At 45.0% G+C, this 18,049-nt stretch overlaps 2 protein-coding genes across 2 annotated transcripts in view; one reads left to right on the forward strand and one right to left on the reverse strand.

Moving 5' to 3' along the window:
• The window catches only part of kcnj19b (potassium inwardly rectifying channel subfamily J member 19b), a 12,207-nt gene extending 9,346 nt beyond the window's left edge, over positions 1 to 2,861 (reverse strand). Inside the window, exon 1 of the mRNA XM_076298729.1 lies at positions 2,196 to 2,861. Coding sequence (XP_076154844.1) covers positions 2,196 to 2,861 — 666 coding nt within the window. The remainder of the gene's footprint in view (positions 1 to 2,195) is intronic.
• Positions 2,862 to 5,572: 2,711 nt separating this feature from the next.
• On the forward strand, positions 5,573 to 17,495 carry znf281b (zinc finger protein 281b). The gene is made up of 7 exons (XM_076298008.1): positions 5,573 to 5,689; positions 8,673 to 9,287; positions 10,242 to 10,355; positions 11,708 to 11,831; positions 12,355 to 12,438; positions 13,735 to 13,853; positions 14,353 to 17,495. The coding sequence occupies exons 2-7, from the start codon at positions 8,736 to 8,738 to the stop codon at positions 16,168 to 16,170; spliced, it is 2,811 nt and encodes a 936-aa protein (XP_076154123.1). The 5' UTR covers positions 5,573 to 5,689; positions 8,673 to 8,735; the 3' UTR covers positions 16,171 to 17,495.
• Positions 17,496 to 18,049: the final 554 nt, after the last annotated feature.

Raw genomic sequence — 18,049 nt, forward strand, 5'->3', positions numbered from 1 at the left:
TGACAGTTACTGGGCGACTCCTCTACCTCCTGAGCCACTGCCACCCAATAAATGTATACTATACAGACTGATATACAACAATTGGGTTCTATGGAACTATTTATTTGTTTCTGATTGGCCGAGAGACTGATATACCATAACAACCTTGCATTAGTAACACAGAGGCTTCAGAGTGAATTCAGGGGACTAGGCCAACTTCTTGAGACAGGAAAACTCGAGGCTACCTCCCCTCTTGACAGACAGCTAAGAAACGGAGAAACCTTGACCCTGCCTCACTCTATCCACTGAAACAGAGAATGGAAAGTGTGCTTGTGTGTGTGTGTGTGGATCTCACCTGGAGTCAAAGACTTGTATTTGTCACATACATAGAGATACTGCTGTAGAACACGGAGTGAAATGTGATTGGTTATTCAACTTCTTTCTGCGCAGTGGTGCTCTTGGGGGAATCACCAACTATTTATAAAGATCAGGAGAGATTTAATCAATCACGAGGGGCGGGGGTATTTTGACTCTTGCCTGATTTGAACGGTACTGCATGTTTTGCTGTTTGTGCATACTTAACATGTAAATACAAATGACCTTGGGCTATATGTCGTATCCCAGCTTTTCTTCTCTCTCTCTCTCTCTCTCTCTCTCTGTCTTTATCTTTCTCTTCATCATTCTTCCAAAGGCAACATAATACTGCTGAGTTTGAACCGAACCCATGGTCCATTCAGTCCCACTGAACCTAAGCCAGCAGCAGAATCAAGTCTGCTCATGCTGTCTACAAAACAAAAGGGTACATCTCTTAACAGCAATCCGCTTCAGAGACACCATGGTTCAAACTGTCACACTCATCCGAAACAAACGGCCATTAGAGCTATTTTGAACCATCAGTAAATAAAAGTAAAATGTGATGCCTTTAAAGCAATATTAAATGATTTATTACTGGCGTGATTCTGCCTGCTGCGCTTATAAGCATATGTCTGGAGCAAACACATCTTCTGATGGCTATTTATGTATGAGTTATTTGTCAAGCGGACTAACGGATTTATAGAGCTCAAGGGACGAGATGCACTGCTTGTGCTGTGTACTCAAGCAGATGAGAATGAATTACCCCAGACAAACAGCTGTTTATGGTGGCTGTGCAGTTTTGGGCTGTGTGTAAGTAAAGCAATACAACCGTACTTTTTTGTTACAATCATATCATATGATTTTGTTTTAGTCATTAGTTTCCAATTCCACATAAAAAAACTCCCACAAGCTTTGTCCACATGTTGTCATTACATGCTTCACTGCCCCCCCCCCCCCCCCCCCCCAAATCGGAACTGTTTTGTAAGAAACACATCCTCCCCTCCTCGGTAAGCTTGATGTGGTCCCTCAGGTGAAATTGATGCAGACATATTAGCTTCAACACACCTTTCACTGGGCATGCTGGGATGACATGGGAAACATCTATCAAGACTGAGGCCTCATTACAGGGCCTGGTGCTGACAGGTAAGAATGACTACAGGTGTATCTACACCATCTCTCTCCCATCTCATCACATCCAGTGTAGCTCAATGCCGGGGGGAGGCAGATCACCGTCCAGCAAATCCACACTTATTAGAAGCCAGCTCCTGTTAGTCAATTTCGGTGTTGTTGGTTGTCTCCCAACTCTCTCTTTTGCTCACTGTCTCTATCCCCCTCTTTCACATGTGCGCGCATGCACACACACACACACACACACACTCACTCACTCACTCACACACACACACACACACAAACACACACACACTGACACACACACACACACACACACACACACACACACACACACACACACAGACACACACACACACACACACACACACACACTAACTCTCTTTATTTGTTTCTTTCACACACTCACAGGAACAACTGCACCTGAATGTGAATCCATCTAAGCATGACATGTACCAACATACAATCAGATCACTCTTGCTTTATTACAGAGAATGATGCTGGACGCCTTCATTCATTTGATTACCCCCCCCCCCCCCCCCCCCCCCCCGCGCCCGCACTGCATGTTCCGCACTGCACACAACACACACACACACACACACACACACACACACACGCACCACAACACAGACAGATCCAGAATTTAATGTACACAATTTACACATGGAGGGGACACAAATTGCGCACAAGCTTTGTATGGTATTGTCCTCTGATGCGCTGCGCATTTTACCTACCTTGATAAGTTTGCACCGGATCTGTGCCGACACCATGTGGCTGTTTCGCAAGTTTCCCACGCGGAACATGAGGCAGAGTTTGCCGTCCCGCTGCGAGATGACCGCGTCCTGGCTGAACATCAGTGTCTCCGCCCGCTTCTTCGGCTGGGACATCTTGATGAACATGCAGCCGATGAGGAACGCGTCAACGATGGAGCCGAGCAGCGACTGGAAGAGGAAAAGGATGATTCCCTCCGGGCACTTCTCTGTTATGTATCGGTAACCGTAACCGATGGTCGCTTCAGTCTCGATGAAGAATAAGAAAGCCGAAGGAAAGTTGTAAACGTTGGCGACGCACGGGGTGTACGACTCGTCGTGCCCGTGGTTTATGTCCCCGCGAATGTACGCGATGATCCACCACATAAATGCCATTATGAGCCAAGCAACTGTGTAAGTTAAGAGAAAAATCAATAGGTTCCATCGCCACTTCAAGTCCACGAGTGTTGTAAAGAGATCCGATATGTATCTGCTGGTCTCGCCGCCAAGGTTACCATGCTGGACATTGCAGCGTCCGTTCTTGTCCACGAACCGCTGGCGTTTCCGTTTGGCTGGAGCAGTGAAACCGACTGCTTGGTTGGTATTGACCACCTGGTAGTCCTCTCCAAATTTCCTCCTAATCGCAGACATAATCTCACAGTTGTTGCCCGATTCGTGTGCCTGGTTATTTTTTGTAGGAAAACAACAACTCACTGTCTCTCAATTGCTGACATCTTCAACTATAACAGAAAAGGTTGCTCTCCTCTTGAGATGTTAGGCAAAATCTTAAGGAAGAGAAGCAAAAATGAAATGCAACGTCGCGCTGAGCGCTTTACGCAAAGTCCTTGCACAATGGTTACTTCACTCCATAACTTTTTGTCGCAGACATAGCCTATGTTAGAGTAGCAGTTGCCGTTTCTCTCAAGTACGATTTACTAACATTCAAACTGCACATGACAAAACTGTCCGGTAGTCTCTCTCGTGCGTAACGATCGGCACTCCGATAGTCTGTCAGGGCCACTAGTGCGCTATTAAGAAATAAAAAAAGTATGACAAACTGCGGCACTCTCTGCCAGTTCTTGTGGACTATGCGATCGTTGGCGTATATGAGAGTAGTTGTGGAAGGGGGAGGATGGGCATATTGTGTGCTAGTCTTTACCCAAACCAATCAGGTACCCCACAGGCAGAGCAGAGCTAAGCGACTTGGGATCTCGATCGAGGCTGAGGTTGCCCATGTACCCATGTCGATGGCGCCATCTACCTAAGAGTCACCAATTGTGCACTTGATAGGTTTCATTTGGAACTATATTAAATTTTCATACCGTTGTCACTGTGTTTTAATATGCAGATCTGGCAGCTTTGTGGCACATCAGATCGGACCTATTTTTGCAGTGTTTCACAATTCCAGTTTCTTTTCTTGGTTCTTAACATACCAAGCGATCATGCCACACTTTGACATCCTATCAATTTGACTTTTCATCTTGGACATGATGGGAAAGAAAAGAAAAAAAAATATTCACAACAACAACAGCTATTCATCTCCTCAATGCAAGTTCCAGTCAAAATCACTGCTTAGGCCATAACAAACATATTGCAAAAAATATGATTATGCAGATTTTTTTCCAACGCATACCTTTTTTTCACACATAGCCTACCAAACTACTGACAGCCAGGCCTATTTACCATCAAAAACCAAATTATCTACAAAGCAATCTTTGTGGGCAAAGAACATCACCAACAGAACAGCCTTCGAGAGCATTTCACTGGGGTTATCAAGCAGGCACCTTCCTTCATTTGTGTTTCATTGAATTAGGCCCATGACACCTCCAAATGGCTCAACACTGATATCTGCTGTCCCAGGCCCACCCCCTCCACACTCATGTTGGGTTCTCTAACTAACAAATACCAAATTCTTCAGTCCTTCGTCTTCATTGCTGTGGCCATTTTGGCAGTGAGTTTCCTGTTAGTTTTCTTTGTTGTTGTTGTTTTTGTTTAGTGTTGCTGTTTTTACAATTGAACTAGAACCAATGTGTTCTATACCTGAGCAAGTTAAAATATTTTATATTTTAAAACTGCCAAAGAGTAATTCACTACATAATACAATCTGGATGTATTTATAGGGAAAGGGGATTTGTAGGGAAAAAATCAACCATATTTTGTGTTCATAATTTGTAGCCAATGCAATTCTGCAAAACATAATGTTGCATTTTGTTTCTCTCGGGCAATTGCAATTTCCTTTGCAGCCATCTGCTGGAGCAGCAACATTAAAGTGAGTGATATTTATGAGAAACTAAACAAAAACGTGAAATGCTGATAACAACTCTGGAACCTTTGTGATGGTTGTGGAGAGCTGGATGTTGCACAAACAGACCAACATAACACGGACAACCCTGCACACATCCTTTACACGCTCTACCGGTCAGACAACAAAGGACACCTCTCCTTGAAAGGTTAGAGGTCGGAGACCCCTTCTGTTGTTGTGATAAGGAATGCTTCAGGAAGAAATTCCTTTCCATGGCTATCACAGTTGATAATGACTCTCCTCTCTGTGACTCTCCAGTCTGTGAAGAGACTCATTCACTAACTGCCCATCTACAATACACAACACATTTTTTTGGCACAGTCAGGGCCATAGTTTGAATGATGGGCATTCAATAACTAGGATAATCAATTTGCTAATTTAAGTGCATACATTGGTGATTCTGTCATGCATCATGATTGCTGACTTTGCACTCTGCTAGCCAGAGGATCCTAATTGTTATATCTTAAGTTAAAGTATTTTTTTATCAGTTTTATTTGTTCATTTGATCTATCTATCTATCTATCTATCTATCTATCTATCTATCTATCTATCTATCTATATCTATTTATCTACTAAACCCCTCTTCTACTGCACTTTTTACCCCCCCCCCCCCCATTAATGCACAAATAGGCTGACACCAAAAATAATTTTCAGTAACTTCCAGTAACTATATGCATGTGACAGTAACCTTCCTTGTATCCTTGTATCCTTATCTGATCATCTATTTGAGACTATCAAAACAATACAATGACTGCTCCATGCTTATTTATTATTCCCTGCCAATCAGTATCATACAAGTCCATTGTTGCATGCACACACACACACACACACACACACACACACACACACACACACACACACACACACACACACACACCTTTCATCCTTGACTGAGATACAGCACTTGGAGTAATCTTGACTTTGCCCCTGACTTTGAATGAGAGCAGAGCCATGGACAGGAATACAAAGGGTGCCCTCTGCTGGTACGTTAGCATTATACAGCACTAGTTGTCTGTCTCCTCTCACGACCCGTCCGCCAAACCCATAATTCCCCGCGCCCAGACAAGATGGAAGAGAACAGCAGCCGCAGGAGAACAATGTTTTGGCAGTAAAAACTCAAAGGAACGATTACTGGGGAAAATATAAACGCTAAAGAGTCGGTTGCGGTCATGTATTGGTGAGTGCGAGTGAACATCACTTTTTGCTTTAGGTTAAATATGGATATGTATCGAATAACGTAGGATGTAAACGGCAAAATCAGATCACGGTCGCTCAAGCGAGAGATGCATTCAATTCCAAGCATCATTGTTTCGGTGTTGCATGGGCCATTTAATGCGGGGTTTCATATTGTACAAATGTTGCGTGGCTAGCTTAGCTGAAAGAACTGCTTATTTGGCTCAGTCGAATACCTACTATTTCAGTATGATCTACGCCACTGCAAACTTTGCGGAATGTGTTACTAATATGCAGTAGTTGGAAATAGCAAGCTATAATTAGAGTTATAGCTAGCAAGCAAACGTCTTTAGCAGCCATCTAATGCTATCGCTAACTTAGCTGGTTATGCTACGTATTTCTTTCTCCACGAGAATGCATGCTAGTTAGCTAGCTAGTCAGTTAGCAAACCGTCTTTCAAAGGCAGACTATGAATGTGTTAATCAATACTTTAGTGTTTTTGTTTAAATTCCTGTTTTCTCATTATTTCTAATGTCTAACCAATGCGAAATTATACGAACTGTGTCCATATACAAATATATGTATGGTAAGCCTACATTAATGTAATATGTAACGATGTTGTCTGCCTGCTAGCCATGTTGTAACAAGTCAATGCTTTGATGAGATGAATTAACGTTAGTTAGCCACACTGTAGCAATGTCTCGTGTGGGAAATTCAGCTTTGCATAACGGATTTCCATTATTTTTCGGTCAGAACACCATTAAGCGCAGCGCAACGTAACATACAACGTTATGAATGGACAATGGTTTTAGAGACATTAATTGGAAACTCACTGGATTAGCGGGAATAAACGGTTGGCTCGTTAGCTGGCTATTTTAGCTTGCATGAATGAGGTTAGTTAGCTAGCAAGTTAGCAATGTTCATCACAATAGTCCGCTTCTCCTACGGTTTCAATGTCGTCTAACCAAATGGTCGGGAGACTAGACAATAAAACTAGCAAGACTTCATTTAATTAAGGCTTTGAAAACACATACACATATTTGTTAATTTCACACTGTCTGATTGGTCGCTATTTCAATGAATTTAACGCTATGATGAAAATAATATTGCAAAACTGAAGTTATCAATAAGCTTAGTGCACTTGTCCCCTGGGAATATGGGATAATGTATTCCGTCTTAATGGCAGTCTACGTGCCTACGTGCCAATTTTGCTGCTGATCCTTTAGATGTTCTCTCAGTGCAATGTTTTTGGTGTATTTCGTTCACCAACTCAAACATGTCACCTCGGCGCAGTCTGTCAATGTTTTATAACTGACCCGTAAGGCAAGGTATCACAATAATCCCCAGTCACTGGTATTAGTAATGCATCCCCTAAACGCCGCATGCAAGTATTAATACGTCTAGGTCCTAGTGATTAGAAAGCACATTTAAAAACATGGCTAAATTCTACAGCGTGTCGAAACATGTAACATCGACAAAACATGGTGTTTTCAGATGTGCATGTCAATGTTGTTCTGTAGTTAGCCCATGAAGCTGAATTCTTAAGAGGTGAGTGTTTTTTTAAGCTGACATCCTCAAAAAATGGCTCAAGTTTCTTGCAGTTCTTTTTTTTTTTTTAAAGAAGAGTAAAACCATTCTTTTGGCTCTTACTGGTTAGCTAGAGTTTGGCTGGAGTTTGGAACATGATTCATAATCGTTTTTCCTTGTACTTGCTTGGCCCCAATATTTGATAGGTTGATTCCTACAGTCAGGAGGTTAAGCCCTTACAGTCTAACTAGCTTATGTCGCCTGTAATCCTCCTTGACCTACACAGATAAAGGCTAATCACTGGACGTGGAGTCTTTGATTTTACCATGATCTGTGATAACCTCCAGTGACATGCACGCTAGGAGCTGACTCGTAAAAGATTCATCCAACCTCTGGTAGCCATGGTAGCTATGTCCAGTGGTGGGCCAGTTGAATTATGTGAGCGAAATGCAAGGCAGACATGGTCCACATGTTCCTATTAAGTGAAATCCCAGACATGTTTATGGCTGTTTCAGAGCATTTTAAAAACATGCCACAACAAACAGTCTTGTTTTTTTCTCTTTACAAGACTATTTTTGTTGTTTGTTTTGTTGCAGTGCCTCTTCACAAACTTCAGTCTGTATTTGCACAATTTAATTTAGGTTATATGAATAGTTACCTAAATGGATTTATTTTGCTGTCCTTAGGTAAAGGTGACGGGCCAGACGTTTGAATAGACACACTATAAACAGGTCACCACCACCACTCCTTTGTGAGATCACATGACTAAGCTTGCTATGGGCTTGTTTAAAAAAAAAAAAAATCAATCTCCTTCCCCTCAGGTCCCATCGCATAGTAATCCTGTCGAGTAAAGCCAGAGAAATCCAATCAAGCAATTAATGTTGGAGTGAAAGGTAGAACTGTGTGTGCGTATAGCTCCATCTCTGTGTCTGATTTGATATGGTGTCAAGGCTGTGGCGAAGAAGTATGATTGGGTTGTGTTCTGTTGCCCGTCTTCAATCCTGACAACACATCACAACACTTTTGCCCTCAGATGGTGACGGGACAGGAAGTGGGTCAGTGTGGGGAATTATTAGTGTTATTATTTATTATATTTTTATTTTGAGAAGGTGTTAGGGAATCGGATTATGACAACGTGGCTCGCTGTGTGCGGATCTGTGACTGTCTGGCTATTTTGAGAGGCAGTCAGTGGCAGGAGGAACGACGAGGCAGCATTTCAGAACTCCGAGAAATGCTCTCCGAGTACAGAATAAAATAGGCTTAAGATCACAGTGCAATACAAGCAGTATCTGTGTCATTTCGCAGAATAATGTGCCTCCCCTTTTTCTCCTCCATGTCTGCAAAACACCAAATAACAAACGTTTGCCAGGTAGTCAACCATATTAAGCCTGTTTTAGCAATTGATGTCAACATGGCAAGTAATGCCATGTCTCCTCTTTTCTCTGTCTTTCTATCCGCAGGATATCCCCCTTTTAGTCCTTTTTTTCTATTTTTCCCCTCCCCTCCCCTCTTCTTTCTCTTGAATGAACGGACACCCCATCCTCCAGCAATACGCCGCCACCAGCAGCAGCTGCAACAGTCCCACCTCCACCGTTTTCACCTCCTCCGCCACCATGAGCCTCATCCAGGACAAGCTGGGCAACGAGTTCCTGCGCGGTAACGGCGGCATGGACCCCAACTTCCAGCCGGCCAGCATGCTGATGTTCAGCCACCTGCCGCCGGTCACCAGTTTCACGCGGCTGGCCTCGCAGTCGGTTATGGGTGACCTGCAGCAGGAGATGATCCTCAAGAAGGAGCGCGACTCCCCCGACCACGGCGGCGGCGGCGGCGGCTTCCTCCACGGCATGGGCATCAAGCAGGAGAAGCTGAGCGAGCTCGACTACCGCCTGCCGATGTATGGCGCGCCACAATCTGCCGGGCACCACATCACGGTCGCCGGCGGCAACAACGGGATGGCACAGGGAGGCAGCGGCGGGGGAGGAGCCGGCGGGAAGGGGGCCGGCACTATGGACATGCTGGACATGTCGCTGGGCAACCACCAGAACATGCTTCTGCATGACCTCAGCCTTAGTAACGTAAGTGCATTACATTAGGCGGCGATCACACAGGCATGTTTTTTCACCTCCAAAATGCGAGTATTCCAAAGTAGTTAATGTTGAAAACACAGAAATTGTGTAGAAATGTGTACATGTTGTTGCTATGATATGTCATATTTAGCTAAGTAGCTAGCTCCCTGTCAGGCAGCTAAGCAATGACCCATTGTTGAAAAAAATGCAACCGCAAAACTATTTTTAACTTTGTGCACATCACGTTTTTTTTCTGCTTGCACTATATTCATCTAAATGTGAGATGCGTTGCAATGGTCAGTCTCATCGTTGCATAGGGAAACAATTGAATTTGAGATTTGAAAGTGTCAGTCTGAATGGCCCCTTAGTCTTGGCAGATCTTAATTTTATTCAAATCCTTTGTGTAGCACTTCTAGACACTTGTCTGGGAAAAGGGTGGTGCAAACAAACTTTACGTACCTACTTAAGTGGTGATGGGGCTTGTCCTGAGAAGTTTTGGTGAACGGAACCGGTCATTGTTTATGCATGCGCACCCATGTCCAAATTAATTGAAACAGGTTTGCAGCTGTCTAAGAAGACAGAACCTGTTTCTGTTCCCTTCTCATTTAGATTTTGCAGCCTTTTTTTTTAACTTCTCCCACGTAAAAGGACGTTTTATTTCTTCAACCACAATTTCCTTTTTTTTTTTTTTTGATAAATGGACGCGGTCACCTTTGCGTTGTGTTATCGTTATTCACATATGGAGAGCTGGTTCATCATGTTAAAATGTGACCCGCGACCAGAAACTTTGAAGGAGCTGACAGCTGAAAGCTGTCGTCCACCCCCCCTAGCCCCCAATCCTTGTTATTGTTTTCCTGGGTCCCCACTGTCTGCATTGTCGTCATCTGCACCCCCCCCCCCCCCCCCCCCACACACACACACACACACACACACTAATTAGCCTAATCTGTGCTTTGTCATCAGTTCTCGGGCAGATTGGGGAAGGAGCCCAAGGAGGGCACGGGTCGACGGGGCAAGAAGCCTAATGGAGAGGGAAACGGAGGCAAAGGCCGCAGGAAACGAGGGGATGCCGCAAAGGTATGCACACAGACAGGCCCATATCTATGTACACATACCTTTACAGGCATTAACACACAAGGATACAAGGAAGTTTATTGTCACATGCATATAGTTACTGGATGTAAGAAATGCAGTGAAATTATGTCTGGTGTCAGCCTATTTACACACACACACACACTATATATACAGCTCTGGAAAAAATGAAGAGACCACTGTCCACTGCACATTTTGTCATCCTACGGTTGCTGAGTGACATTTTAATGAGTTGACGGTCATATTCAAATTTGCTGTGGTCTCTTTAATTTTGAATATGACCATAAACTCATTCGAAAGTCACTCTGCAACCGTAGGATGACATCAGAAGAATGTGCAGTGGTCTCTTATTTATTTTTTCCCCAGAGCTGTATATATACACACACACACACTTTTTTTTTTAAATCTCAGACATTGACACTCCTAAACAAATATAATAAATACAAATACACAAACACCCTCTAACACAGAGGACTAATTTAAACGAAGGGCAAAGAGCAGAGTCAATCAGTAAGTGTGTTTTGTGCATGAACTGGAGTGTCCGTGTAGCGTGCGGGAGTTTTAGGATCTCATTCATCATATTGAATCAGCAAATTGCCTCATTATTGAATTCGCTTTAGACTTTGCCCACCTTTTAAATTAGGACCAAGAGACTTTCACTAAAAGAGAGAGCCAACAGACAGACAACATTGTAAAGATCAGAATTAACGATCTATATACACACACACACACACACACACACACTGAATTAACGATTTACACACTCTCACACACAGGCCCCTCCTTTATAAGAGAGGTCCATCTCCTCCTGTCCGTCTTCAGCTTGTCCTTGAGATGGAGTGCCTTTCTTTTTTGAATACTCTTTGTCACCACTCATCTTTGCAGAGTACTTCATTCTGATTGGTTGTTTGAGAACTGAATAGTCAGAATGTTGCCACAGGCAACAAGTGTTTGTTAAATTGTCTACAATAAAACTGTAATCAAGTTACATCAGAATCTATATAGAGGCTGTTCCTCGGATAATAAAACCATTTAAAGCTAATGTTGTGACTGCCCTCAGCTTAATCTCAGCCTCCCCTGCTGTTAGTCCCTCACAGCCTCTGTTTCATTTGCATTTCTTCAGAAATTAGCTTTCAATGTTTTAACGTTCAGTTTAAACCACGCTCCCAACTCTCAACAACCACAGATCTTTCTGAAATTAGTATACTGTTGAAGTGTTGTGGACATTGAGCAGATGTGAATGTTTTTCCTTCCTAAAATATAACATCTTTCTTTCTTTCTTTCTTTCTTTCTTTCTTTCTTTCTTTCTTTCTTTCCCTCCCTCTGTCTCTATCCAGTCACTGATGCTGGATGGAGATGGGGGTCCTATGTCCCCGAACTGCAAGCCTCACATCTGCGAGCACTGCAACGCAGCCTTCCGCAGTTCCTACCACCTGCGCAGACACGTGCTCATCCACACAGGTGAGACGCTTTCTCTGGTGACTGCACGCACACGCACAGAAAGATCGCACATCACCTTTTACAGATCACCCAGTATGTCCGCAAGTACACACATGACCGTATGTCTTTAATGTGTTGGCACACTTTGTTTTAAATCCACGGAAAAGATACACCTGTCAAGCTGGCAGCTAACAGTATGACATACTTTTAAGGGCTCCACCGGTTTAAGTTTTTAAATATATTATTTAGTTTCTCTAATATGTGCGTAATGTAGCATTTGGGGGTAGCACCCAGAATAGCATGTAAATCAAAAGGGACCCTGTGTCTGTCTCTGTCTGTCTGTGTCTGTCTGTGTGGATTTTAAAGTTCCTCTGTTCTATGTGTTTTTGTTCACTTTAAAGCATGACCATGCAGATTGACAATCTACTATTTTTGTTATTTTATCACACGACTATGTGAATCTAAAAGCTGTTCCTCTGTGTTTTGTGTGTTATTTTTAATTTAATGCGGGACGCGGGCGCTTGTATTATTTCTGATGGCACAGGGGAGAGGCCCTTCAGGTGCAGTCAGTGCAACATGAGCTTCATCCAGAAGTACCTGCTGCAGAGACACGAGAAGATCCACAGCGGTGAGTCCCTCTGCCACACACACGCACACACACGCACAGAAACACACATACAGTACGCACAGAAACATACACGCATACACACACACACACAAACACCCACACCCAAGAAACAAGATGTTCTTTTCTCCAAAAGCTCTGTAGTGCTTTGGAAAAGCAGAATAATTTGGCAGTATGCTGCTGCATGTAAAGTGGGCACATGTTGGATGTCATTTTTAAAGATGGCAGTGGCCCTGTGAGTATTTTTGACACAAATTTGGCCTTTGAAGTGGATGGGGGTGGTACTTCCTCACTCTCTTTAGTTCTAAATAGTACCTCCATGATAATTATAGCTGTGGGGATACCCTTTACCAACCCTGTGGACATGAGTGTCAGACACCAAGACAGCAGATCGTTTACGCCAAGGCCCAAAACGTCTTTTCTCAGTGAAGAAGTAGTGTGTGTGCGGTGCAGCTCTCACACACATGCTGCTGCAGCAGCCCCTTGTTCAGGCACACAGAGCCTTCTGCTCTTAGCAACTAAGGTGGAGGGAACTAAATGCTCAAAAGCGTGATTACACTGAACTAGAGTTGTTCAAAAGTGTGATCACACTGTATTAGAGTTGATGCGGACAGTGTTCGTCATGACCGCTATGACACCATCGCTAGTGGCCTATATAGTCCTCAGCATAGCAGATAAGAGTAGCAGGCTTGGTAATACGAGTAAACAAAGTTATTATTTTTTGTGATTACTTATCACTTGCTATAATTATGGCCATTTGACTTGTATAGCCAACGAACATCAACAAAAAAAGTATGGAAAGTGCTCTAAAGGTTTTTGAGCACCTACATTATTACTACCATTAACCATCACACAGCTATACACATTTGCTCAAATTCCTTCAGTCAACAGTGTTTTTTTTCAAAATGTACTAGATTGTAATGTGCCTAAAATAATATAATATAGAATAAATGACAAAAAGAGTCATATCGGTTGACCTCTAGTTCTCAGGGGGTTGAATTTAATGCGTTTTCCATTGACCTCAATGTGCTTTTATAGCAAAAGGCTATGATGTCACACTTAAGTGTATCCTTGTGGCCCCGGTTTATACTTAGAATGTAGTATAACCAAAACGGGACTTGTGCTATTTTAGCTGGTGAGGGATGTACTGAATCTCTCCCCCTCTTTCTTCACTTTCTTTCTTTCTCGCTCTCCCTCGTTCTCCCTCGCTCTCTCTCTCTCTCGCTCTCGCTCTCTCCCTCTCCCTCTCCCTCTCCCTCTCCCTCTCCCTCTCTCTCTCTCTCTCCCTCTCTCCAACAGGAGAGAAGCCGTTCAGCTGTGACCAGTGTAACATGCGCTTCATTCAGAAGTACCACATGGAGAGACACAAGAGGACTCACAGTGGAGAAAAGCCATATAAATGTGACAACTGCCAACAGGTAAGATCTATATGGATCCACTTGTAACATCTTGTGACTTTACACTTTAGTGTATATTTTCACAAGTTGGGTTTGTTGTTTTCAGGATTTGTCGTTTTCTTCGCTTTTATTAGCATAGCAGCTCAATGATTATTGATATAGTAGTTAATAGTTGCAATCCAGATTTGGTGAAAGTATCTATGTGTGTGCGGTTCAGGGAGTTTAGTGTTCGTAAACAGGATGTTTACTTAGTTAGTAAACATACATGAAATACTCTACAGCCCTTAAGTTGGTACGGTCACACCAGTGTGATGGGAATGTTGGAAATAGAACGTTCTAAAGAATATCTGGGTTCACTCCAAGCCGTTTAAAGGGCTGTGGGTTCACTGAATTGAACATGTTATTTTAGAATCTTACATTGTTCCGGAACAGAATCTTCGGTTAGAATGTTCAAAACCCCCCTGCTGAAGGGTTCCATCTTCCTTAACTCCCTCCACTCTGTGTTCCCCCTCAACCTCAGTATTTCTCACGCACCGACCGATTACTGAAGCACAAGCGCACCTGTGAAGAAGCCATAAAGAAGGGCCTTGACCCAAGCATGCTGGACCTCGGGGAAGACGACCTCGGCCAGGGCAGCTACCTCCTCACTCAGGGAAACCCCTCCGTCACCGCCCCCTCTGGAGGGCGCAAGCGAGGCAGAGGCAAGGGAGAGGGCGGCGGGGAGCGCCGGCGGAAGAAGGCGGCCTCCTCCTCCTCTTCCTCGCTTCACATGCCCCGAGGCCTGGGCCTGCAGGACTACGGCGGCGGCCTCCCGTCCGGCTCGGGAGACGGCGAGGATGGGGGGCCTTCGTCGGGCGGCGGGGGCAACCACATGGGGCGCACGCCCAAGCTAGTGTTCAAGAAGGCCGGCCGAAACAAGGGCCTGGACAAGAGCCTTCTGTCGATGGCCGACGAGGCTGCCGCCGGCGGCTCTAACTCCGGCCTCCATAACCAGAAGCTCTCCGCTGGTGGGGGAGGGGGAGGGCTGGATGGCCTGGGCCTCATGCAAGGCTCCGGAGGCCCCAAACAGCCCGGCACCAGCAGCAATTACGACGACGCCATGCAGTTCCTGAAGAAGCGACGCTACCTGCACGCGGCCAACAGCGGGGGTGGCGGAGGCTCCGGGGCGGGTGTAGGCGGCGGCGGGAACCAACAGAACGACTTCGGGCATCTTCCCCCGCCCCAGCAGAACGTCATCCAGGGCGGCCTGGCCGGCGAGCCGACACTGGCCCTCCTGGACACCTCGCCGCTTATCAGCGTTGACAAGCACGACAAGTCGGGCATCCCAGACGAGGTGCTGCAGAGCCTTCTGGATCACTACAGCCACAAGCCAGACGGCTCGCATCACCACCACCACCACCACCACCACCACCACCACCCCCACCACGATGATGTGACCTTCGACCTGTCCGGGCATCACGTGGATCTGCAGCCGGCCGAAGTGGTGGGCCACGACGATGACGGCTCGCCAGGCGGCTCTGGCGACAAGACTGTGGTGATGAGCGAGTACTCCAAGTTCCTGCTGCAGACCCTGGAGCGTACCAGCCACAGCTCGGGCTTTGCTCTCGGCCCCTCTGCGCCCTTCCCCACACTTCTGACCACCAGCAGTCCCTCGTCCTCCACCCTCTTCTCTGACAAGCACGTGTACACCACCTCGCCGATGGACTGCGGCTACACGCAGCCCGTGAGCTCGCCACTGGCCCCTTCTTCCTCGTCCTCGTCTTCCGGCGGCACCAAGTCCCACTACAGCATGCTGGTGTCGGCACCCTCGCCCAACAGCCACGCCTCGGGCTCGTCGGGCTCGTACCACCTCAGCAGCCTAGAGCCGGCCAGCCACCAGCAACTCACCCCGTCGCAAGAGCTCGACCAGCTGGAGAAGCAGCACTCGCCGCCCTTCCAGCTGACAGCCGACATGGCCAACGGGGCGGGATCCGCGGGTCAGAAGGACGGGAAAAACGGCGGCAGTTCTGCAGGAGGTGGGAACTCGGATGGCGGAACCGGCGCTGGCACCAACGGCAACGCGGGAAACGGGCCGGCGTACCCCGACCTGGCACCGCTGGATCCCTCCAAGGAGGTGGACCTGCGTTCCACGTACCAGATCGAGAACTTCGCCCAGGCCTTCGGCGCGCAGTTCAAGTCCGGCCGTGGGACCCCGCTGTCGGCGTACGGCGGCGCTGACGACCACCGGTTGCCGCGGACTACCGTCTCGGAATTCTCAGGGTATACTAGTCTGTTGGCGGACGTCGGCGAGCCCGCTAGCTCAGGATCCAAAACTCCCACGAGCCAAAGTTACAGGTAAATAGGGTCGTCCAAGGAGGGGGGAGGGGGCGGTGTCTTCCAACCTCAGTTGGAAACTTCAGAACATTGGAAACCTAATCGACCCCACTTCAATCCCCTCCCCCCAAATCCATTTTATAACAACCGTTAAACAATACAGAGAAAGACTTACTACACTGCCATTAATTGTTAATATGAGACTCTACCAGGGAAGGTCTTCAAGACCTCATGCAATTTTTTTCTAAAAAAAGTACTCCTTTTTAATATGTATTCAGTCTTTATGTCTTTATTTTAAAAAACAGCGTAGTGTGTATGATATTGTTTTTTTGTAGGTTTTAAATGTATTTTTTTTTTCTTCCTCAATGAAATCTAGAGGGTAGCTATGAACTGGCTTGTGTTCCTAAAAACCCCTGTGTGTTTTAGCAATCAGGATGCATTTGTAAAATATTAATGATAATGATTACAGTAATAATGTGTCAGGGAGAGGCCCAGTGTTCAAGAGGCAAAAAACCCTATGTATTGTCTGTTACAATAATGAAAAGTATTACTCAGGAAAAAAGCAGCAAACTAAGAGGTTATTTTTTTTCCTAATTTTTTTTTTCATGACGAGGCAACTTTGAAAGGTTTACTTATGTAAGTACATTGAAGCTTTTTTGTTTTGTTTATGCATTTAAAAACTTCCTACAGAAAGGGAAGACTGTAGCCAATCATGAATCTGTGCATTCAGTCACTGCCAGACCTTTTCCACTACTAGTGATGTTATGGAGATTATGGTACCTTTGTTTTAGACATAAACACACCCTTTCATCTCTCTCTCTCTCTCTCTCTCTCTCTCTCTCTCTCTCTCTCTCTCTCTCTCTCTCTCTCTCTCTCTCTCTCTCTCTCTCTCTCTCTCTCTCTCTCTCTCTCTCTCTCTCTCTCTCTCTCTCTCTCTCTCTCTCTCTCTCTCTCTCTCTCTCTCTCTCGCTCGCTCGCTCGCTCGCTCGCACGCACGCACGCACACACACACACCCACAAACCGTTTCCATGGTGATGAGGGGGTATGCTGAGCACTGATTTAGCTCCCATCATCCTTTGCTTTGTTTTACTCTCTCCGGTTTTTGTTCCCTTGATTTGTTTGACTTTTTATTTTTGGTCATCCTCTTCTTTTGCAAGGAGTCAATGAGCACTTTTTTAACCAGCCGTTTTAACCATTGAGGAAAAAAAAACTGCTTCAGCCCAGTCTCATTTAAATTTTGATTTTCAAAAAGTTTTTTTTTCTTTTTGTGGAGAAAGCTGTGAGTTTAGTGGGAAAAGGGGGTGTGTTTTGGGAGGGGGTGGGATGAGTTGAGAGCGGGTAGGGTTATTATCAAGGGCATTTGGGTATGATGGGGGTGGTTAGATGGGGTGGGGTGGGGGGACTTGGATGCTATGCCATTATTGTTTGTAATATTGATATGTAGTGGAGCCTTGGGTTCAAGTTACAGGACCTTCTTTGTATTAAAGTGTATTTAAATATTAATGTTTTTTTTTTAATTTTATATATATATTTTTGCTCCATGAGAGTGGCCACATTTAGGGCAATCCTACCTCTCCACCTCAAACACTGACTCAGGTGTGGTGAGTGCATGCAAACAAAATGGGCCGAATTTTTTTTTTTTTTAAATCCCCTGCTGACACAAGCCAACAACGACACACCATCATTGTGCAAATGAAAACAGAACATGGAAAAAAAAAATACATGCTAGTTTTTTTTCTGGACCTAAAACCTGTGGTTTTTTAAAAAATGTATTTTGTTGGCTCTTTTGAAAGAAAATGGAACGAAACAAAAGACAAAAAAAAAAGACTTTTGAAAAATCAGGAACACGGTGATCGAGAAGGAGGAATATGGACTTTTGATGTGAGCAAAGTGATTGTTTTGC

This window comes from Alosa pseudoharengus, unplaced genomic scaffold (assembly GCF_046254945.1).
Source record: "Alosa pseudoharengus isolate Yale_2024_CS ecotype anadromous, Long Island Sound unplaced genomic scaffold, YU_APseudo_1.1 YU_APseudo_1.1_scf_21, whole genome shotgun sequence".
Taxonomy (NCBI): domain Eukaryota; kingdom Metazoa; phylum Chordata; class Actinopteri; order Clupeiformes; family Clupeidae; genus Alosa; species Alosa pseudoharengus.